At 38.1% G+C, this 24,460-nt stretch overlaps 1 protein-coding gene across 1 annotated transcript in view; it reads right to left on the bottom strand.

Moving 5' to 3' along the window:
• IFT57 (intraflagellar transport 57) overlaps positions 1-24,460 on the bottom strand; it is a 59,052-nt gene that overhangs the window by 17,994 nt on the left and 16,598 nt on the right. The window contains exon 6 of the mRNA XM_068546785.1: positions 8,237-8,359. Coding sequence (XP_068402886.1) covers positions 8,237-8,359 — 123 coding nt within the window. The remainder of the gene's footprint in view (positions 1-8,236; positions 8,360-24,460) is intronic.

Raw genomic sequence — 24,460 nt, 5'->3', positions numbered from 1 at the left:
ACTTTGTAATAATGATATATTTAGGCTAGAAATTTCAATTATAATCAATGTGTATTAACTCAATGCTCTCAATCACAAATGTCTATTTGAGGTATACCTACCATGAGGCATTAGTAACTTTCCTCCTTAGCATTTACATAACATGCAGTCTTTATTGGTTATTTCCTTAAAAATCTACCACTGTTGATGCTCTTTAGTTACAGATGATGGTAATCTCTAAAGCAAAAACACTTGTTCTCCTATTTCAACTTGTGATAAATGAAACCTTTCTGGATCCAGTTGAAACATTTATCATGCTCAGGGTAAATAGGAAGGATGGCATCATCAACTAACTTTAAACACAGAATATCCTGAATGTTCAACAAGACTGGGACAGAAGCAGCTAAAAATTGTTTCCAGTTGCTTAAGGATGGCTGGGTTTTTCTACACCCCTATGCAGTATTTTCAAATGTATAATTTAAGCATAGTATTCTTTCCCACAACCCTGTCCATGACCCACATGCTACAAAGGAAAAAAAAAAAACGTTGAACTTGAGAACACAACTTAAAGTCCACCAAATAACACCGTATTTTAAAAATAATACAAAAATCCAAAACGGTATTCTGTTTTGTGTAGTCTCCCTTAAAGAAAGCTTGCCTGTAAAAGTCCATCAGTGAATACTTCCCCTCATTCTCTGAGACGACGTGGCAGTTGAGTAATCACACCGGCTGCTCTAAAAATGTATGTGTGTCTAGTTAATTTAGGCAGTTTATTTTGATAGCATTCACCTCTTTTTGATTACAGCAGGTGTTTCAAGGATAAATTTGCTGAAAATTGTATTTTGTTTAAACAACGGCAGCATGTACATTTACGGCCTTACTATATTAAAAAGCATTTACTGTCTGGCAGCAATGGATACAATTACAAACATTTGTGACAGTAATTGGAGCTATTACTCCTGCATGGAGTCTCATGAAGACCAGCTTATTGCCACCTGTATTTACATGTGTTACTGGTAATTGCAAAAGCTGATTTTTAAAAATTTGGTTCCTTATTTTTTAAAAATTGTGTGACTATGTTTCAACAAAAGGTCTGTCTACCAGCACATCTGTAAGAATTATAAATGTGGTTTCTCCGTTATTTAAATAACAGGCAGAATCCCATTTTATGAGGAACATATATGTAAAATGTATTCCTGTATCCTAGCCCACAGAATATATTATACTTTTTTGCTCATGACTGCAGGAAACCTATCAATATAGCCTATCCAGCAACCAGAGTACAAGTCTTGAGAAATGCTCTTTACTCCAAAACTTTAAAAATTTATAAATCCCTACAGGTCAGAAATATTTAGAAAGCTAAATTTTATTACACTGCATCCAAACACAGTGATGGCAGAAGGTCAAAGCAAGTTGACCTTCCACTGCTTCGGAATGAAAAAAAATACCCTCCATTGCTTCCAGATATAGATTTGTCTACAAGAGTGAAAAGAGGAAGCCTACCATTGTCCATTTCTGCACGATCTGGCTGCCAATTTCAAGAGACTTAGATCTAATATGGCAATTCTGTGGTCCTCCCAAGTTCATTTAAATGGAATTCCACCTGCTGATTAATGAAGGCCTCTCTATTCCCTCTTAGGTTTTGGCTCTCACAGTGACTAGAGAGCCCAAGAGCTCAAGACTATTGTCATGATTCCATCCTTAGCAGAAAGACTCTTTCCAAAAGGTTTCCTGCTGTGAATTACCCAAGGCAACACCTGTACGATTTATTTACATTAAAACGAAATCCAATTGCTTAGAGTTGAAATTTTAAGTTTAAGGTTCTTTTTACAACTGCAACCTTCAGAAAGTTGGACACTGAAGAACAGGTAAAGATGTAAAAAAGCAGTTCAGTAAAGCAAAGGCTTGAAATAACTAGAAACACATGCTGTAGTACTTCCTAAGCCTTAAATAAAAAATAATCTCTTTATCTAAATTCCTTGTAATGAACCTGAAGATTTACATAATTACTAAATACATTTTGGTGGAATGAAGGGGGTACCTAGCCAACTATCTTTTAAAACAACAAAGCAGGAAACATTTAATTATAATTTGGAAAAAAGTCTATTTAAGTCATTAATCAAAATTCTAATTACAATATCCACAGGGCGTTAAAGCACGATAAAACATTTGTTCATTGCATTAAATACCTAATATTAAATCATTACAATATACAATCTTTTCGGAATAAATACTGCATAACTGAAAAAAAAGGGCCTATGTAAGGTTTAGTTGAAAACTGATTTCACGCTTGCTGCTCTTCTTTATTTCTGGGGAACAGAAATAAATATTATTAATGATTACTTAGTTTCTTTGTAAGAACCCTTGACTTGAAAAAAATCATTCTCCTGATAAAGATTAATAAGAGTGATCATTTTAAGAAGACACTTTCCCTCAGTTCAGTGAATGAAGTTGAGAAGCTGAACATACAAATGGACAACAGATAACAGCTAGATCATTACCCAAAATATTTAGAATTCTGACCCACAATCTGTGGCAACTAGTCCAGAAAGCCAAATATAACCTCTGTAGCAACTGACCGAAATGGTCAGGACTTAGTAACTGTCAGCTTCCCCAATTTTTGCTCAAACCACACTCTCCCGCCCCGCCCCGCATTTCCAACGTAGGACCAATTAGACAAAGCCAAATATCCTCCCCTAACCAATCACATGAGAGGCCCTGCTTCTAGTTAGCCCACCTCCAAACTTCCAGTCACATCTGAACATACTTGAAGCCTTCCCTTTTTTCCACTACAAGTCTTTCAAATTCTCCTGCGTGCCTTAAGTTCTCTGCCGACGCAAGTGGTCAGGGCTGACTCCCTTGCTATGGCAAGCTCTGAATAGCCTCTGCTCTGCCTGTTCTCATTTAGGTGGCCTCTGTTTATTTCCACAAAGCCAAATAAAAGCTTGCTGTTTTTAATAGTAAAACAGAAACTAAAAAAGATAGAATAATTTTCCTCAAGAAACGGCATTAAGTATTTATTTAGCAATCAAAATTAATCAGAAATACAGAGAGTGAAATCTATATGAATATGCATTCACATTTTCTATTCCCCTAGAAACAGAGGACATGCAGAATTCTTTCGCAGCTCAGCTTCAACCATTTTATTATTCAACTCAGCAACTGTCAACTGATTCACTTAAAAGTTTAAAAAATTACTATTATGGAATTTAAAATATTTCAATCAAGTAGGAAATATTATCCTTCAATAAGGGAAGAGCCCCTCACACGGTTAAAAACAGGTAACAGCAGCTACAACCTACAGGCTGGTCTGACTGTACATTCTTGCAGCAATGAGTAAGTATACAAGATTTCTAAATTTCATTTTCTATTTAATCTTCATTTCTGCTTCTTGCTCTCCATGTTTTCTCTTTCAGCTGGATTTCCACATTCAACAACCACTTGTTCTCTAAAATGACCCACTGGCCGATCCATTTCTTGCTATTGGTCTGTATTCTCAGATCTTCTGGTCCTTAGGCTTGCCCATGTCCTAAGCATCACCTCTTGCAGGACAATGCCCTGTCATTTCTCCACCCAGATCCTAGAGCTCCTGGTTTGACCCCAGCCTGCCTAGCTTGGCCAAGCCATCTCCCTACCACGCACTCAGCTGGAGATTGACGGTAACCTTCTAGCACTACAGACAGCCATCTAAAGTTATGGTTTATAATTTTTAAGGATATGTGGAAATGCTCATGATGAAATGATATGTTAAAAAAGAGGTAAAATCTCAACACCATACATAAAAGCACACAGAAATAGTGGTCAACATATATTAAGTGATTCTTCTGGCACCATTCTAAGTGCTTTAGATATGTTAATTCATTTAATACTTTTAATAACTTTGTTGAGGTAGGCTTTATAATGAATTCCATTTTACAGATGAGGAAACTGAGGCACAGAGTGGTTGAGTAACCTACCCACAGGCTCCAACCGCTAATAAGTGTTAGACACAAGATGAATACTCAAGTGTCCTGAGTTTAGAATTTGTGCTTTTCACCAGTATGCTATATTGTCACTAACTGAATAGGTAAGAGCCTGGGTTGGAGGTTCAAATATCATATCTGTCACTTACTAGGCAGAGGCAAATAACTTCTCTGTGTTTCAGTTTCCTAATCTGTAGTAAAAGGTACCTGCATATCATAGGGCAGTGGAAAGGATTAAATGAGTCAACGTATGTAAAGTGCTAAGAAGAGCACTTGGCACAATGCAAACGCTTAGTAAATATCATTTATTATTATTATTTTCATCATATCATATATACCTGTACTAAGAAAAAAATTAGAAAGATTTACCAAAGTGATACTTATATGAATCCAAGTACACCCTAGGTAAAAATATAAGGCTGATTGTTATCAATATTCCCTTAAATGATGGAAGCATTAGGGCAGAAATTTTGTAAATTCTTCCTGAATACTGATACAGACACAAACATGAGAGGGCTATCATAGAATACAATAATATTACAAAACAATATTGTAACATAACAATAATTAACATTTATTAGGCAGTAACTATGTGTCAGACACTGTTCTTGTTGCTTTACAACAACTCCATGAGGTAAGGAATATAATTAGTTCCATTTTACAGATGAGGAAAGGAGGAACAGAGAGCTATAGTAGCTTGCCCTAGATCACACAGCTAGTAAGTGATAGAAATATGAATTTTGGGTGTCAAGGGAAGGTGTGTGAGATAGGCTTCATCTTCTCTGGGTCTTTATAGCTACCAAAGTTCTACTAAGTTTCTGAAACTTTGGGTCAATAAATCAGGATTTGATGGTGGGACTAAATGTGTGATCCCTAGCTTCTAATTCACAGTACACTGCCTGCCTCCTCTCCCCTTGAAATATTACTTCTGTATTATTTTTATAATTAAAACAAAATTGTGTTTTAAAAAGACTCAGAGATTAGGATAATTCTTGACCAGTTACAGACTTAAGTCTAGTGAGTATAATCACAGATGTTTGCTCTTAGTTTTAAATTCCACCAGAGTAGTTATATAACACTTGTGGGCACTACTATGGGGTCTAATAAAGAACAATAAAAAAAAAAAAAGATAAAAACACAGCAGAAAAGGAAAGAGTTAGAGAAATAAAGAGTAAAGAAAAGAAAGGAAAGAACAAAAAGTCCAGGATGTATTATACTCGTAGACGATTTTATTAGGTGGCACCGACGTCCACTCTAGTTTAGGTGTCCTCAGACTGCCCTTCTAAGGAATTGATGCCTGAGCCTTACTCACTTGGTCAGAACTGAGGCATTAACTAGGGTTGGCTAATGACCTGGTTAATGACCCAGGATTTGGCTGAATTTATCGACTCTCTTGGCGCAACTTCTGACTGTGTCTTCAGATACATTATTCCAAATTGAGGCAGATCTGAGATGGGTATATAGCTACTCTAGAAGTAATCACCAGGAGCATTCTCTATACCCAGCTCTAAAAAGGGAACTGCTAATATAGTCCATTCAAGCCAGCAGATGACAAAAATCCTTTATCTTCAGTTGTGGAATGTATTATTTGTAGTTTTGGCAACATACTTATTTTCCCAATTGTAATTTGTTTAAGCTAATATTAAAATTTATTTGCATTCTTTGAGAACTGGTAATAGTAACAAGTAGTGCCAGAAACAAGGATAAGCTAGCCTAGCAATAAAAATCTGATTACATTATGAAGAATATACAAAATAAAATACTGGTGTATGACAGGATCTCATCAAGCATACAGACTATAATATATGCAAAAAGAACGGAAAAGAAGATTTACTTTTTTTTTATAATACACTGCTGGGACGCATACAAGGACTAAAATGAACCTGTGAGAAAAAAAAGCAAAATATTTGATCCGGTGCCAAATAAATATGGGACTTTTTTTTACTTCTAACACAAGGTAATTTTAAAGAAATTTATAATGGTTTTAAATAATGCTGACCCTATATTACTTATCTCCTACATCTCTATGCTACTTAAAAATTAATGTAACAGTGATCAGTAAAACACATTGATCTGAAAATAATTAATTCCTTTTCTTCCCCCTCAAACATGAAGTTGAAATCTTGAAAGGTCCTAAATGGCCTGTGGTGAGTGAGAGGTTATTGTTTTGTCCAAAAGTAAAAGAGAGGGTTTGGTTTTGGTAGAGTTAGGAGTTGAGGAAGAATGGGATCTACCATGATTCTGGTGTCAACCCTTCCTGATTAAGGAGGATAATGAGTCCGTGAGAAACCACATATATAACCAGATTACTTTATTTCTGAGACATGAAAAACATTTCTCTATTCATTAGCCCCTTATCTTCTCAAATCAACGTATAATTTTGTTTTTCTTAAGTAAGCTGAATAAAGAATTGACCCTAAAGCTGTAATTCCCATTTGCTACAGCTGAAATACATAGGAGAAAGAAGGGTTTACGAAACACTGGACACAAGGACTAAATTATCTAGAGAAGAATTCTGAAAAAGCAATCAAATAGGACTTTATGTCAGTATTTTTACCACAAAAATCTAAACTCAAAATGACATTCACATATTTGAAAAAATACCGACCCCCCCCAAAACTTTATCTGACATTTTCGAATGTTGCCTGTAACACGGACTGTATAATTAATAACAAAGTATATCCTCATAAGAACAAGGCTGGTAATGAATGGCATGAGACTAAGAGTCCAACTCCGAATTAGTTAATTCTTCCCCAAATCAGGAGAACATTGATTCTTTACGAATCCAGGATTTTGACTACTGCAGTAATGATTTATAAAACTGTACAGGTTAGCAGTTACATTTATATTCTCTCTTTCTTTATTCAGTTACTTCTATTATGTGGAGATCAATGACAGTTCTTAAAAAAAACACACTCGTGTGATCCTATTAGATTTTAAGTGAGATGTTTGATTTCAAGAGTTTACTTACCTTGAAAGCAAACAAATTAAACTTGCTTCCTCACGGGACTAAGATGTACTTGAGAGTTCCCAGCTACACAATTATTTTAACATGTCGTTCTAACTACAGTCACAATAATAGTGATGTTTAATTGTATGAAGGAAATTTGTTCTGACAAAACTAAAGAATCAGAAATTACATTTTCACAAAAAAATTACATTTTTGAAAATTATGACTTCCAGCAGAGATCAAATCAGGAAAGAAATTCTTATTAATATGTATTTACATATAAGAGATACATAAACAGAGAATTTACCCCCAATGTACTCAAATAATAGCTGTCCTCCATAATGATTGGGTAAATATACAGTAAACAGGCTGCAGGATTTGCCCACTTACTCTAGATAAAGCTTGTTCCACAGCTGTTCACGCTCCAGGAAGACCTCTGTTGTCCTTATCTTATTTTAGGACTGCCCTAGGAGTCTAGGCTACTTCTTACCTTCTCTAGGATACAGTTCTACATGCCCAAATCCAGGCAATCGAAGTATGAATTAGCTTCCAAGGCACTGAAAACAGCAATCTTTGTATGGCTGCTACTTTGGGGAGCAGACATACAACCACATTTGTAGAGTGACAAGTTTCCCTAGAACCTTGTTCCATAATTCTGGGGCTTGTCTCTAGCCTCCAAGGAAAAAAATCCTTTAATTTTTTTACCTAGATGTCTCTCTAGCCCCTTTTATAGAGATTATTATAATACTAATGAGAGTAGTATTGTCTAGTCACCCATTAGCTTGTTCTGAAGTTCTTACTCATAAATTGTAGGTAAAAAGTAAGCAGAAACTTGATTAAATGGGCCAGTTCATCTGGCCTAATCCCCAAATCTTTATTGCATATGATTTCTTGATTATTTTCTTAATATTTAACTTTTAATCACGTGTACTGAGTAGATTATGTAAGGTAGCTTCCAGGACGCCTTCTGTTTTGCCAACCAGCAGAGTTCTAAACCATTTTTTAACTCTACTCAGTTAGTATACAGTCATAGAATTCCAATTTCATTCACTATTCACCTAAACAAAATATGATTGCCAAGAAAATATATCAAAATGTATTGAGAAAATACGCCTTAATCCCAGGGAAATATGATGTGTTCCAAATCATTTTAAAGATACACTCCTTGCTTTGTGGGCCATATTACATTATTTATTCATTCAACAACAATTTATTAAATCTCTATTAAAATAAAACACTGGAAACTGAATCCCTTCTTAAATCATTTTTGTAACTGGGAGTACCCTTGACCCTGAAATGGCCTTATAAAAATCTATCTGAACAAAATGTGTTCTCTCTTCTATACCTTATTGTCAGTCCTGATCGTGACTTTCAGTTGTGGTAGTACACGTTCCACTTCTAGACTCCATTCCGCAGCATCTGTTGTGGATTCCAAAATATCTTCTTGTTTGGCAGACTCGTTCATATCCTAAGAAAGGAAAGATATCACAGGATTGAGAGTTTATAAAAAGAAATGGTAAAATTTTGAGGCATTTTAGCAGCACTGCACAATTTATATCAAGCATGGTAGTATTAAAATTACAGCAGCAGAAGAAATTTTTTTCTGTCCTCCTATCCATGTTGAAAGAAAATAATGCACCAACCTGGTAGAATAGAAAAGTTAGTATTTATAAAAGAAGCAAATATGTGATTTAACTATTTTTACAAAGAATAATTTTTTTGAGATATCAGAGTGAACTCAATGGGAATACTATCAAATGAATAAGCCATTTAGGTATGTTAATTGGTAATGGTAGAAAAGATACAAACACTCACATGTTTGGTAAGAAAACATTGTCTTAGTTTGAATTCACTGTACTGAAATACAAACCCAAAATCTGAAAGACAAAAAAGATAAGATCCCAGAAGTAAAGGGCACATTGTTTACAAATTTTGTATTTATAAGGTGATATTTTGGTTAGGTCAAACCATAATATAGCTTAAAAATGTGATTTAATGCAGACCTATTTGAACTCAAATAGGGTAGGGGTCGACTTTCTGCATTTGTTTTCTGCTGTTGAGTAATAAGCTCAATTCAGGCCTGTTTTTGAATGAGAAAAGGAAAAATTTTTTTTTCCATTTTCTCAGCCCTCCACATTTCGGCATTAAGTATGTATGATTCTGAAAACATAAAGAATGTAAAAATTAATGATTTAAAGATAAAGTTTAATGCATTAATTTTGGTAGTATTTTTCCTTTTATGCTCCCTTGAAAAATTATTTAAAGAGTAAGAAAAATATAAAAATTTATTAATATAGAAAAAAAGAAACCTGAGAGATACAAACAGCCAAATACAATGTATAAACCTTACATGGATTCTAACTTAAACAATCTGTAAAAAGATGTTTTTGAGACAATCAGGGAAATTTGAATGTCGAAGAGTATTAGATGATATTAAGGAATTATTATTAATTTTATAGGTATGACAATGACATGGTGGATATGTTAAAAAAAAAGGCCTTATAAATCAGAGATAAATGTTGAAATATTTACAGGTGAATTTACATAATGTCTGAAATTTACTTTAAAATATTATGGGGCAAAGAGAAAAGGAGGGAGGGGCTTTAGAGGAAACACGATCAACCAAATGTTAACTGTTAAACCAGGTACTGTTGCATAAGGGTTCATTATCTCATTCTAATTCTGTATATGTTTGCAATTTCCCATAATACAACATTTAAAAATAAAAGACTATATAAACAACCTCATGGTGAAATTACATTCTCAGTGTGAATTTATGTCACTAAAAGATATTTCTTGTCCAGTATAACACTAAGTACAAGAATAACCTTATATTGGGATTTAATTTTGGGGGGAGCTTGAGGTCTTTAGGGGCTTTGAACTGACTCCTGACTGAGTCTCTAGGGCACTGCTGATGTGAGAAAGCCTCTCTCTCTCTCTCCTACCTCCCAGCTCATATTAGCAAGTTCTGAACAAACTCAGAGCCTTAAAAGGAGCATATATTGCTTTTTGTTCAGAAATTCAGGGGGCTATACAGTTCTAACCACGCAATTAGAGAATGGGTAACTAATATATGCTTTTACATTTCACAATATGTGGTCTGAATTTATTCAGTTAGTATAAAAAATACAAGCATTAATTTAAGAAAAGTAAAATGTGGAAACTCCAAGTGAATAATGTCCAAGATTCTATTTTAAACATTAAAGTGCTCATTTAAATATAGAAACATTGTATTATTTTGAGTACCTAATATAATGCTATAGACCTATATAAACTGAATCCAAGGTAGCACAATAGCGTCATAGCTGGGGACGGGTGGCAGTATTCACAAAGCGGACATGTGTGACGTTATATAAGAATGTATGTGATGGCATGAGAAGAGATACTGGGTCTCCCAGTGGAAACCTAAAGCCACAGTGAAAATTCTCAGTCATGAAACTCCACACTGACATTCATTAATGTTCACATACTTGCACACTCACTGGCACATCCCAGTACCCATCCCTGGCTCTAGGAGGCCCAATTCTGACCGGCTCATTTTCTATAAAAAACCGGGTAGACTTATGAGGATGACAGGGGGGGTGGGAGGATGTACACACTACCAGTGGGATGTGAGCCCTGACATTTGGAGCGTGTGTATGATATATACACAGGCTTGCTCCTTCCAGGGTTATGAGCCTCACATCCCAATCCCACAGAGCCAGACTGAGTCAAAAAGGGGCACGTCCTCTTAAGCAGCAGTTCTGTATGATTCTTAATAGAACGTAGGTGTTCTGGTCACTGATTTAAAAATAAGTTTGACTTACAGAACCACTGTTTGGGTGAATTGAAACTGGTGCTACTGATTAAATCCTTGAGCCACTCTTCCCCAACCCCATCATCCCCTCCATCCCATCCCTCCTTCTTCCCCTCCTTACAGGAGGGTGGAGTCCAGAATCACCAAACAAAGCCAGAGAGGGTACCCATCCACATTCCCACCTTCTTCAGGCCTGAACATCGGATTGTTCAAGCTGGGCATAACATACTTAAAATTTTTACTCAAGGAAGGGCACATCGTTCTAATTTTCACAAAGGCAAATGGGTTAGCATTGGCTCTGTTTGAATCGGACTCAGAATCTAAGAGTTAGTAAAGTACATGGAGATCAAACACCACATCAAGACAGCCCCGTGCATAAGCTATAATACTATTTGGTTTTATATTGGGCCCTTCAGTAAGTTGCATTTACCCTTCTTAGCTTATTATTTGGTTCCCTCAGGCAGTAATTTGCTAATTCTTACTCCCAATGTCCTGAAATGATATAATGTAGCAGCTCAAAAATTTTCACTCATTCCTAGGCTATAGTTAATATACTGGGGGAAATGGCCTAGTTACTAAATGAAGAAAGGGCAAAAAAAGAGAACATTAGGCTTGGTAGAGCAGCATTAACTTATTCAAACTATACAGTCTCTTCCTACTTCCATCTTTGCACATCTATTTCATAACGTTGTTCCTCACTCAGAATTTCCTAATGCCTAATAAGTGGATACATTAACTGAGCAAGCCCTACATATGAAGTATAAATCATTTTAACCACGCCTTGGTTATAATACTTTGAGAAAACCTTTCCTTTCCGATTGTTTCTCTAATAACAAATGGTATTTTATGTGGAGCTATTAGTTAAAGAGATATAAACTGCTGTTTCCATTTAATCAAAATTTTACATCATCATGACAAAGTCCCTCTCTGAAACAACATTAACTAAGATAAAGCATGGCTCCTGGGAAATTGCACTTTCCAGTTAATGCTGCTGAAGAAACAATTAGAAGCTCAATAAGACACAGGTTATCCCGAAGTCTCGTTTATAATTAATTAATTTACCAGTAAGCCATTTGTTAAGCTCCTACAACATTCAAGGTAAGAATCCAGGCACTGTGCTTGGTATGGAGAGATAAAAGGATTTAATCCCTGCCTGCAAAGAGTTTACAGCCTATTAGGAAGAGTCTGAGGCTAGTTAATGGGGGTAATAATTGGTCCTAAGAAAAAGAAACTGATGAGAACTGACCCTAAGACTGCCAAAGGGAGAGTTGAAGACAACAGTCTAAGGCATCCCCTAACGTAACCTTGAGGCATACTACCCAGGGTCAGTACAAGGATTGAAGGTGCAAGGTTGGCGCTCCGGGCTGCTCCCTCCCCGGGTGCCCCTGCCTCCCTGCCTCCCTCCCTCCCGGAATGACTAAGGGCAGAGGGGCCCCACCTCCCAAACCCCCGCCGCCCAGAATGGAGCCCGCGTTTATGCGGAGCTGGAACGCCTGGCTCAGGGCCTCTTCCCTCCACTGCCGCTGAGCCGCCCCAGAGCCCAATGGGAGGGTGGAGTGACCCCCAACCCCGACCCCGCCCACGGCCGCAGCGCCGCCAGCTCTGGTGGGGCCCCTCCGGCGGAAGCCGTGACCTTCCTGGGGACCGAGGGCCAGGAAATCAAATTATCAGTGCCCGAAGGAGACTGACCAGAGGCCCAAGAACACAGGAAATATCAAAGTCATCACACAAACATCAGCCCCACAGAACCCCTAAAGCCCAGATCCTGAAGAAGCAAAAGGGGAGACAAACTGCCTCAAAAGGGGTGTTAGTCATGTATACTCCCTGTAAGAGTACAGCAAAGGGCTTGTTTCCACTGACGATGACAAGAGATGCTACAAAGGCACTTTAAGTTTTCAATATAACGGAAATAAAAACTATTATACTGGCATTGTAATTTATTTTCCCCAGGCCATCATTGAGGTTGGGTGCCTCTTCATATGTAAAATGATCACTTTTATTTCTTTGTCAGTGAAATTTAATTTCATAAGCTCCAAATATTTTTATTTGGTCACTTCTATTTTTTCTTTTGATTAAGAGGCAATTCAAATATACTTTATATTTGTGGTGTCTTCTCCCACAGCATCCTTCCAAGCTAATTACTGTCCACACGGTCACTAAAAAATTTGTCAAGGAACTTGTTTTCACAGGTCATCCGCCACTCAAGACACTTGATGTGAGGGCCATCTGCCTTGCACAGCCTTATATCAAGAGCTCTGTATGGAGCTCTTTGCTCTCAACTTGTGGACCAGATTAAGGACAGGATGACGATATCATTATTTCCTCACAACCTGCACCCAAGCACATTGGTCAATGCTCAAACATCATTGCCAAGCTGACAGACAACACGCCTGGGATCTTCTCCTATGATTTTCCCCAGCTTGCCACCAAGATGTTTGATCTGAACCATGTCACCATCACCTTAATCCTGAGAAGTTTGTTTCTAAAATGAACCTGAGGGACTTCGCTGGTGGTGCAGTGGTTAAGAATCCACCTGCCAATGCAGGGGACACGGGTTGGAGCCCTGGTCCAGGAAGATCCCACATGCCCTAGAGCAACTAAGCCCGTGCAACTAAGGCACAACTACTGAGCCTGCGCTCTACAGCCTGCGAGCCACAACTACTGAGCCCACGTGCCACAACTACTGAAGCCCACACGCCTAGAGCCCGTGCTCCGCAACGAGAAGACACCGCAATGAGAGGCCCGCGTACCGCAACGAAGAGTAGCCCCTCCTCACTGCAACTAGAGAAAGCCCACGTGCAGCAATGAAGACCCAATGCAGCCAAAAATAAATAAAATAAATTTAAAAAAATAATAAAATGAACCTGAAATACAAAAAAAACCCCAAAACAAACAAAAAAAAACCCATGCAATGTTACTAGCCTGCTCAGAATCCTGTTCCAGAAAGTAGTCTCCCCTTTTCCCAAGTAATATTAATGGGATAGTTAAGCATCTGAAGAAATACTGTGTTCTCTGTGTGTGTGTGTATTTATACACACACACACAAACACACATAAATATACATAGTTGGATGTGGTTGGTCTTGTGATGATAGGGGTGTAATAAGAGAAGGCCCTGCATATCGGTAAGGGAGATCATGTGAGGATATATAAAGCCCTTTGCATTGGATAGCGTGCATAGTGCTGCAAAGCTGTTCTGGTCAACTAGGCTAAGTATGACTACAAAACCTGATACATTTTCAAAATACAAAACCTCTTAACTCTGGGGACTCCAGGTAGGCCACGGCTACCAGAACAGGGAGTAATGTATTAACAGAGAGAGACGGACCTATTAAGTATTAATACAGAAAACTGTTACAGGTGATATACAGTGGAAGCACTGGTCATGTTTTTGGTAAACCTGTTGAGTTGCCATCTTAAAACAAAGAACTTAAAACTATCTCTTTGGGGAGAGACTATTCCTAATGGGTACTGCACACTCATTACTGGAAAACCTGGTAAGAGTTTGTCATTAAACTCGGGGACTAATCAGGTTACTGGCCACAGAAATGTTGACTATGACTTCCTGATATCAGCAAGAGTTAACTCCACTCATTTCAACTCTGCTAGGTCCATAACAACAAAAGCCTGGTACTACAGGATCTTTTTGATCCCAAGGGTCCAAGCCAGATTGGGCAGTTGGCTCTGGTTAAGATATTCCCCCATTGGGAATAAAGAAGAAAGCTGGGAATAGCATAAGGCAGTATTTCTAAAACTTGACTAATTATGGCAACCCTACAAAACATCCCTTTATCACTGACTGAGACCGTGTCTGGTAAAGGGAACATATATGGCTGCATGGGCAGACCCAAGAGTGAAGCTCAAGGCTCAGGCACCTTGCTCAGGCAAGGAAATGAGAAGACATTTCCTTGGGAATGGAGTCCCCATGTCAGACATTACAGAGAGATCACAAGTTCAAATGGGAGCCTGCTGGGAGGACCTAGATCGTAAGGGCCTGGACAGAAGCTGGATTCACAGACTTCCAGGTGAAAACGGGAGATGAAGGGAGAGTTAGAAGATCCCAAGACCGAACTAGTAATGAAACGAGAATAAGTGGAGGTGCTTACGTCTACAATTACCAAGCCAAAATCCCTACCTCTTAGGAAGATCAGACACCACTGTCAGACTGGATTCTGGATATTGGTAAATGCTGACATTTACTGGCTGTAATTTTTAAAAAATATTTATTTGTTTATTTGGCTGCAGCGGGTCTTAGTCGCGGTACGCAGGATCTTCGTTGCTGTGTGCGGGCTCTTAGTTGCGGCATGCGGGATCTAGTTCCCTGACCGGGGATCAAACCCGGGCCCCCTGCATTGGGAGCATGGAGTCTTAACCACTGGACCACCAGGGAAGTCCCTTACTGCCTATAATTTAATCTTTTTGATGTCTCGTATTGTATGTACTATTCCGTAATACAATGATGCCCTCAGGGCGGAGAAATCTGGATATGACTGACCCCACACTAAATGATCCCAGATAACCAAAGTTGCTCACATTCTGCCTGTAAACTGTTCCTGTAGCTTCCTGTTATCAAGATGCCAGTGATCACCTGCGGCTGTCTCCCTGCTTGCCTGTAGCACCCCTTCCTCCTCCTAGGCTGCTGTGGGTTTAGAAACCTAATAACCAAGCTTGTTAGAATTTACGCGAAGTCAGAATACAGGGAAAAGTGAGCACTCAGGGACAGGGGGCAGTGAGGTTAGGACTCTTCACAGAATCTTTTTAAATGGAAGTGTTTATACTTATTTTGGTTGCTCAGAGGACTTTTTTGCATTTTTCCTCATCTGCTGTTTTTTCAAGATAGGATAGGTGGCCAAAAGGCTAATATAGTATATACGGTCTTACTATGAATTAAACAGGGTTTCTCCTAAGGATATCTAGTGTCCCTGTTTCCTTACAATCTATCAATAAAGCTAGATAGAGGGATAAGTTATTTCAATGAAGAGTGTTCCATCAAAATCCAATAATTTTTAACAAATTATACTGAAGGCAGAGTTAAAACCTTTCATGTCCCTACAAGCCAATTCTTCTTCATGATTAAAGAAGCACAAATTGTGATTTTGATTCATTATTTTCTTTCCAAATTAGGTTTTACATAATTTAACACTATATTACTATGAAGAAAAAAATGTTTAATACCATAAAAAAGGTATCTTCAGATTTGTTCTGAATAACCAAATTAAACCCCGGCTAATCTATCAAAAGAAATAAATAGATGGTAGCCTCTGTCTTTAAATATATGAAGTTCATAAAAGGTTTTCTTAAGTTCAATTTTAAGACTATCAAAAGAAATTTTATTCTAAGTTATAATGTGAACCAAGATTTGAATAAATTATGCTCCAACCAATCAAAAGAGGTAAAAAGAAAGCTCCCCAAATTAACACAAAAAAAATTTAATTTTCCAATAAGAAATATGAAATTATTTTTGAATGAGAATTTAACCTCCAATATTATTTCTATTTAATACATCAAACTACCTTTGCTACTACTTTAACTACTTTAGCTACATTGGTACATTAAGTGCTAAGATAAAACCATCTCTGACTTTTTATTTTCTCAAAATAAAACCAAAAGAAAGTACCCCTGGAAGTATGTCTGGAGGAACTAATGTAGACATTATACTTGGTGTTGCAGAGTATGCAAAATAAGTCTAACTTTTTATGGCATGAATTTCTAAAAGGCTTCTTTCCTTTGAGATGGCAACCACATAGATATACCAGTGCTCAAATACTATACTTGGTCAATACCAAGAGAAGGGGTCCCCAACCCCTGGGCCGTGCACCTGTATTTGCGGCCTGTTAGGAACCAGGCAGCACAGCAGGAGGTGAGTGGCCGGTGAGTGAGTGAAGCGTCATCTGTATTTACAGCCACTCCCCATTGCTCGCATTACCACCTGAGCTCCGCCTCCTGTCAGATCAGCGGCAGCATTAGATTCTCATAGAAGCGTGAACCCTACTGTGTGAACTGTGCATGTGAGGGATCTAGGTTGCGCACTCCTTATGAGAATCTAATGCCTGATGATCTGAGGTGGAGCTGAGGCAGTGATGCTAGCGCTGGGGAGCGGCTGCAAATACAGATTATCATTAGCAGAGAGGTTTGACTGCACAGAGACCATAATAAATCAATTGCTTGCAAACTCATATCAAAACCCTACCAGTGAGTGGCAAATGACTTTGTCCGTGCTAGAAGAGGATCAACTGCTTGAGATCGCAAATGATGGTGGCCTTAAAAGTATGTTTGAGACAACTTCAAATCTCCATATGTTCTAGATTAAAGTCAAGGCAGAGTATCCTGAGATTGCCACAAAAGCACTGAAAAGCCTGCTTCCGTTTCCAACATCCTATCTTTGTGAAGCAGGGTTTTCTGCAGTGACAGCAACCAAAATGAGATCACGGAGTAAAATGGCCATAAGCAACACACTTTGGGTGTCACTGTCTCCCATCACCCCCAGATGGGATCATCCAGTTGCAGGAAAACAAGCTCAGGGCTCCCACTGATTCTGCATTATGGTGAGTTGTATAATTATTCCATTACATATTACAATGTGAAAATAACAGAAATAAAATGCATGATAAATGTAACGCACTTGAATCATCCTGAAACCATCCCACCCCTGCCCCCGGTCCGTGGAAAAATTGTCTTCCATGAAACCGGTCCCTGGTGCCAAAAAGGCTGGGGACTGCTGTTGTAGAGTGTGCAAAATAAGTCTAACTTTTTAATGGGATGAATTTCTATAAGGTTTCTTTTGAGATTGTAACCACATGGATATACCAGTGCTCAAATACATTTGAAGAACTCGATTCATATACCTACTGAGAGGAACATGAAAGTCCAATTAACTGTCAAGAGTAAATATTCCCAGGACTCAGGGAAAAGGGAACTAAGTTGTCTTGAGAATCACCACAGCATGATGTAAATGTTAAGTGGACGAGTCAGGAATGCCGTCTCCGGTCAAATCCCCCCTTCATCACTTAGTAGCTGTCATTAAACCTCAGGGTTCCCATCTGTAAAATGGGAATAATAATAGTACCCTCTCCTCACTGGAAGGGTTGATATGGGGATTAAATTAAATGATGTATTTGAAAGGCTTTCACAATACCTGGTACATAGTAAGCCCTCAATATATGTTAGCAGCTATAATTATCATTATTATATGCCAAGCTTGGTACTAGATGCCTTTACATATGGGTTAAGTGCCCAGTAATAACACCATGAATCAAAGGAGCCTTATTCCTATTTTTTTCGAATGAGAAAAATGAGGTAGAGAGCAGTTAGGTAATTTTCCCAATGTCACATCATTAGCAAGTGGCAGGGCCCAGGCAATGTTACCCTAGAGCACAAGCTCTGAAACACCTTACTGTATGCCTATCAATCCTTTGTCATATAGGTTACAACTATATCCACCCAGTTTATTACTTGTTTTTTAACTTTATGGTGTTTCTCACCCCTCCATATATAAGGGTTTAATTTTTATGCATTCAGATTTATTAGTATTTTTCCTTTATGGTTTTTAGTTTTCTTGCCATGCTTTATTATGCCTATTTCAACCCATGAATATTACACTTGCCACTCATATTCTTGTGCCTCATCATTTTTTAATTTGTTGATCCATGTGAGGTTTATTTGGGTGTAAGATATGAGGGAGGAGTCCATCTTTTTTCTCCAAATGGGTAGCCTGTTATCCCATCACCATTTAATTGAATAGTTAGTTTTCCTGATTGATTTGCATTGCTTCATATACTAATATAACTGTATATGTGGATTATTTTATGAACTCTGCACTACTTCATTAATCTATTTTTGTGTCAGTATAATTTTTTTCAGACTTACAAAAAATTACACAAGTAGCTCAAAGAATTCCCATATACCCTTCATCCAGATTCATTAAATGTTAGCATCTTACATGACCTCAGGGCAATTATGCGTAAAGGGATATAATGTTTATATCTGGGTGCTGAGATTTGAAGAAATTTTAAATTTTTTCTTTGTACTCTTTTGTGCTTTCATTTAAAAAAAAAACAAACCAAGGAATATACTTCCCTTTTAAAAACAATAAAGTTTTTTCAATAAAAACAAGTAAAAATATAAGTTTGATTAACTTCCAAAAACTAGCTGGTACAGGTGGTAAATGCTTTAGGAGTTTGAATAAGAGAGAGAAGTGCATTTTAATGGCGATGGTGAGATTTAAGTTTAACTTTACAAGGAAGTTTGGAATGTAAACAGGCAGAAAAGGCAAGCCAAGTGTTTATATAGGCAGGAAAGCATCATAAGCCAAAATATGAAATACTGAATGAACATGGCTTGTGAAGATCATACGAGAAGAGAGATGAGGGGCTTAAAAAGGTGAATCCTGGGGAGCAAAAAAAATTGCATATATTGTGAAAGACCTTAGAGGACAGGCTGAGGAATGTGAATTTTGTCCTTTAAGCCAGAGGGGAGGCAAAGTAAAGTTACAGACAAGGTAAAATAACTTAACCCACCAAACTTTATTTAGTACCTACTATATATCAGGTACTGTGCTACTCCAGGGACAGTGAATAAAATGATAAAAAAATCCTCATAAAAGAACATGCTAGTTGTGTTTTATGAAGATTTACGGCTTGTAGATTTGTGGATCATAGGATTAAATGGGGCTGGGTGAGAAGGGAAGGTATCACTAAGAAGGCAGAATTTGAGCTGAACCTTGAACATTGAAGAGTCAGGTAGGGAGATGATGGAAGGCATTTGGGGTAAGAGACAAAGGAAAAGAGGATAGGATGAGAGAGCAGATATACTCCTGAGGTGTTTCAAAACCTATGAGAGGTCCTCTTTAACTTACCTGGAAAAGTTATTCCAGTGAAAGAAAATAAAGTTGGCTATGTGGACAGCTGTCAAATCGCTAAGGGTTTTGAAAGCCAGACCAGAAATGTATTGCTTTATAATCTGTATAAACTGACCTGAAGACAACGAAAAGCCATCAAAAGTTACTGAATTCAGAATGATCTGACTCAAGTCATATTTTGGTAAGTAAGATTGAGGAGCAAGATGAAAAATGTTTTGGAAAAGGGAGGTGGGGAGATGAACATGAGAGAGATTTCAAAGGCCGCATCCACAGGTCTTAGTAACTAACTAGATGTCCTGGATGAAAGTGAATCATTAGTCAGATATTCAAAGCACTAACACTGTTAGGGGGGGATGGGTGGGGGTGGGTGTATTTAAAGATTGTACATTTGCAGAGGAGGACTGAAAAAAAGCACACATTCTGGGTATGCATCTAATATACTGAATTACATAATAAACATAGGCTGTTAGTGTTGATTTAGGAAATACAACCTACCCGTTTATAAAAGGACGGCTTTCAAATGATTCCTGGAAAAAAAATCATTGTATTACTTTTCATTTAATTCCCCTTAGTCATTTCTGTAGGGGAGACCCTACGTGACAGCAGATTGAGTCCAATGGGCCTTCAATAATAATTCATGTGACAGATTATGAAAATAAAGCCATGCTATCACCAGAGCTTCCTAATTTACATCAAAATGCAACCTTCTTGATAACTTATATGCTATGTAAGCTTCTTATTCAAAAATACTCATGGTGATCTAGAAATTTATTTGTATTGAGAGACTGGGGCTTTTTCTATTTTCCTACAGCACCTAAGAATGTTTGTAACTAATTCCAGTCTCTAGGAGAGGTAAAAAATTATACAAAATAAGAAATGCATCAAATGTATACTCTAGGCCAGCACCATGCTAGGTGTGGTGCCCAAGTTCTATTAATCTTAAAATAACCCTTGGTTGAATTGTGTCCCCATCTTACAGATAAGAAAGTTGAGTTACAGAGAGGATAAATCGGTATGGCCACATGGCTAGTGACGTGTGGTCAGTATTTTATCTAAGGCTGCTTTTCCACTGTAGCGTTGACCTTGAAGGTATGGACTGAGCTAGAAGGGACCTTGAAAAGGCCTTGCTTCCTACTTCTTTCTAGGCTCACAATAAAACCACGAATGGAAATAAGGATCTTTCCTATTTCAAGTGTGCGTTCAAAAGCTACACTAAAGATCAAGTAAAACTCTCTTTTACACTCAGCAAGAACTGCTGTTTGAGCCTCCTCTGAGCAGAGAGGAGTACAGCTTTCTTCTCTAACCTACATTTCCTATTCACCTCCAGATGTAAAACTGATGGGGTGGTACGGCCTAGCTACCAGAGAAATAAAAGCATTTACTCAGCAATGTGTTCCATCACACTCGAACACGTGGCGTTTTAATTGTTTCTTCTGTGAAACACCAACGATAGACTTCCCACAGTCAGAGCCCAGACAGGAGAACTCACACCCAAATGTTTCAGGAAAAAAGAAGAAAAAACATTTTCCTCGAGCAGGAATCAGAACCAGGGGCATCCTATGGGGCACATTATGTTGTAGAATGGTATTTTTTTCCTGTATTAAGAAAGGACATTTTGTTGAAGAGTAAAGTGTAAATCATATGTAAAATGAGGAAAATGTAAAGTATTTAAGATATTAATCGAAGTAGATCCATCTTCTCCCCCTTTTGATCACAACATTGCAGCCTTGCCACAATGACATCCTAAACTAAAACTGAAATGATGATTTTTATTCTAAGCCGATTTTTACTTCCTTACAGCTTTTGCTTTTTAAGCTAAAAATTCTCTCATTCTTGGTACAATGAATTTTTTGCTAAGTAATTAGAAACCAATTGTGTTTAAACCTTTTGAGATAGTTGGTTTTATGCTGTATAACTCAGGATTTGGTTTCTAAAACCTCAAATTTAGCATCTCAAGGAAGAATGGTGTCTATGGCATGTTTGAAAAAAATTTTTTGAAATGAAGTGATGGGCATTTAAAAATAGAATTCAGAGAGCACACAGCTTCCCTCCCATCCTTTTTTTTTTCACTGGGGGAGAAGAATGACACATCTGCATCATGCTGCCAGAACACTACTGCTGTGATTCTATTGAGCTTCAGAATGGAGGGGAGCTACAAAGACCACTCATAATTACAGCATAGTTACCATGAACATAAGGCACTTTCCAATCAGCATACTCAAGTTTGAAACAGGAATGACCCAGAACACCTGCCAAACACCTTGCCACCAGAGCCTTCCTTCCCTGCTCCCACCCCTCACACCTCTGAACATTATACCGTACCCCTAACCCTCACAGGCTCTGCCCAACTGTCAGGGCTTTAATTCCACACCAGTGTCCCTCCCACCACGGCCACTCTCAGGGACGCTTTCGCTCAATTTCAGATTTCAAGAACATTCAGAAATCAGAGGGACAGAGAGAGTGTAGAACTTTGTGGGCTAGCCTCAAAAACTAATATCTATCCATACTTTTTTCTAAGAAAAAATTCAAAATTTAAATAACTAACCTGCAAATCAAACTCTGGAAAAATAAAGCAATCCCTCACTAATTGCAGGAGTTATTATCTTGCAAAGTACAGGCATACCTCAGAGATATTGCAGGTTTGGTTCCAGACCACCTCAATAAAGTAAATACCACAATAAAGAAGCAAGTCACGCAAATTTTTTGGTTTCCCAGTGCATATAAAAGATATATTTTCAATACACTGTAGTCTATTAAGTGTGCAATAGCATTATATCTAAAAACATAATGTATGTGCTTTAATTAAAAGTATTTTATCACTAAAAATGCTAACCATCATCTGAGCCTTTAGCAAGCTGTAGTAGTAACATTAAAGATCACTGATCACAAATTGCTGTAACAAATATAACGATAATGAAAAACATTTTGAAACATTTTGAAACATTTGAAAACAATTTGAAACATTTCAAGAATTATCAAAATGTGACACAGAGACACAGTGAGCAAATACTGTTGGAAAAATGGCACCAGTAGACTTGCTTGATGCAGGGTTGCCACAAACCTTCAATTTGTAAAAAATGCAGTACCTGCAAAGCGCAATAAAGTGAAGCGCCACAAGATGAGGTATGCGTGTAGTATTGGTAAAACCACAATGGGGTAACAGAATTGGAGGAAGAAATCACAGTAAAAATGGCTTTAAAATATTTTTTTTAAACCTCAAAGTAAATAACTATTCTGAAAAACACCTGCTTCGAAACAAACCAGTGCCATCACTATAAGCGTTCGTGATTGATCGGAAGCGCCATTTTCCTAGAACAAAGGTTTCAGTGCTCATGAAATACTGCTGCTGCGTTATGGTCTGATTAGGCAGACATCTTAAAGTTTAGTCAATGGGCACACAGCATCTCTTTACAAATTCTTCAAACTAGCGGTTACAGGCTTCAATTATGCAGTGGGAGTCAGGAAGCTAGACCTCTAGGGTCTCCCTTCAAGGAAGGACTTGCGCTCAGTTGCGGGCAAGGTGGCCCTCAGCCGGCTTCCGGCTGTCAGCTCCCTCGGGCTCTGTCCCACCTGCAGAGCCACCTTACCTGGGGCCGCGTCCTTCCCAGGGCAGACCGCCTCCAGCTACTGGCCCAGCAGGCAACACTTCTTACCCCGGCCTTTCACCATGAACATCTTGCATCCCAAACTCTGTCTCAGTGTCCACTTCCAGAGAACACAATCTGCAACTTATGTCTCTTTCATTTACCTTTTCTCGTGCCCCATTTACCACAAATCTCAGGAAAATGCTTGTGTACACCCAGCTTCTTGAGTCATCCTGATACTTAAGGGCACACTTTTCAGGGCCTAGACTTTGCTTTATTTAATGAAAGAAAGGAGTATAAGTAGATTTCTCCCTGCATTATCCTACACAGTACATAGAAGAGGACCCAATTATTGCTGAGAAGTTCTTTTCTCTATGAAGATTAAACTATACTTTCTCATAAAACTATAAATATAAAATAGCATTTATTCACGTGTGTATTCATTCAACATTATTCAGTATTGAGCACTTTCTACACACCAGGCACAGGTGCAAAAGCAGTTAAAAAAGCTTCTGCTCTAGATGAGTTTGCATCCTACTGGTTGAGATAGACAATAAACAAATCAGATGAATACAATGCCGAAGTCTGTGAAGAACAATAAAGCAGGGGGAGGATTAGAGAATGACTGGAGAAGCATCTATTGTCTCAAAACCACAGGTAGAGGGGGACCGTTGTAATCCGCACATTGCTGGGCTGGCACATTCACGTATACATTTAGTACATCAATTTCCTAGATAGTATCCATCATTCTTGCTCTAGTGCAGAATTCATCACATCAACTTTAGTAAAATAATATTTCTTCTGCATTGGGAGCCCACATGCTGCATGAAACACAAAATCTTAAATCTGTGTTACTAACCTATAGCGCAATTCTGTCTTGGGGAAAGAGCAGCCTGAGCCATCGCAAGCTATAGTCAGATACAGCTGTCTCAGGCAGATGGCTTTAGTGGGCAACATCATAAACTTGCCAGATTTTTTAAAATATGAAAGGGTTTTCTGCCTCATTAGTACTTCATGGCTGACCATCCACAAACACCTGGTGTTCAGACTTCTTCCTCTTGTGAAAATGCAACCACACAGTCTTAGTTCAAAAAGGTATATGTTATGTAATCATTGTCCAAAGGATCTAATACCTAGATAATTATAAAGTCACAGGTAGGCGGAAAACCCATCCTTACACAGCTTAATTGAAGTGAAAAATTGAAATCAGAACCAATAGGGACTTAGAGTAGTGGTAAAGGCAAGTTAAATCACTTTGCTCCTTCCCAATACTCAAACTACTTAGTCCAGAGGGAATCACAAGTGGCCTTTACCGGCCTCTATTTATACCATC

This window comes from Eschrichtius robustus, chromosome 6, assembly GCF_028021215.1.
Source record: "Eschrichtius robustus isolate mEscRob2 chromosome 6, mEscRob2.pri, whole genome shotgun sequence".
NCBI lineage: Eukaryota > Metazoa > Chordata > Mammalia > Artiodactyla > Eschrichtiidae > Eschrichtius > Eschrichtius robustus.
Note: the sequence above shows the minus strand (reverse complement) of the source record. Positions and strands in the feature narration are given on the sequence as shown.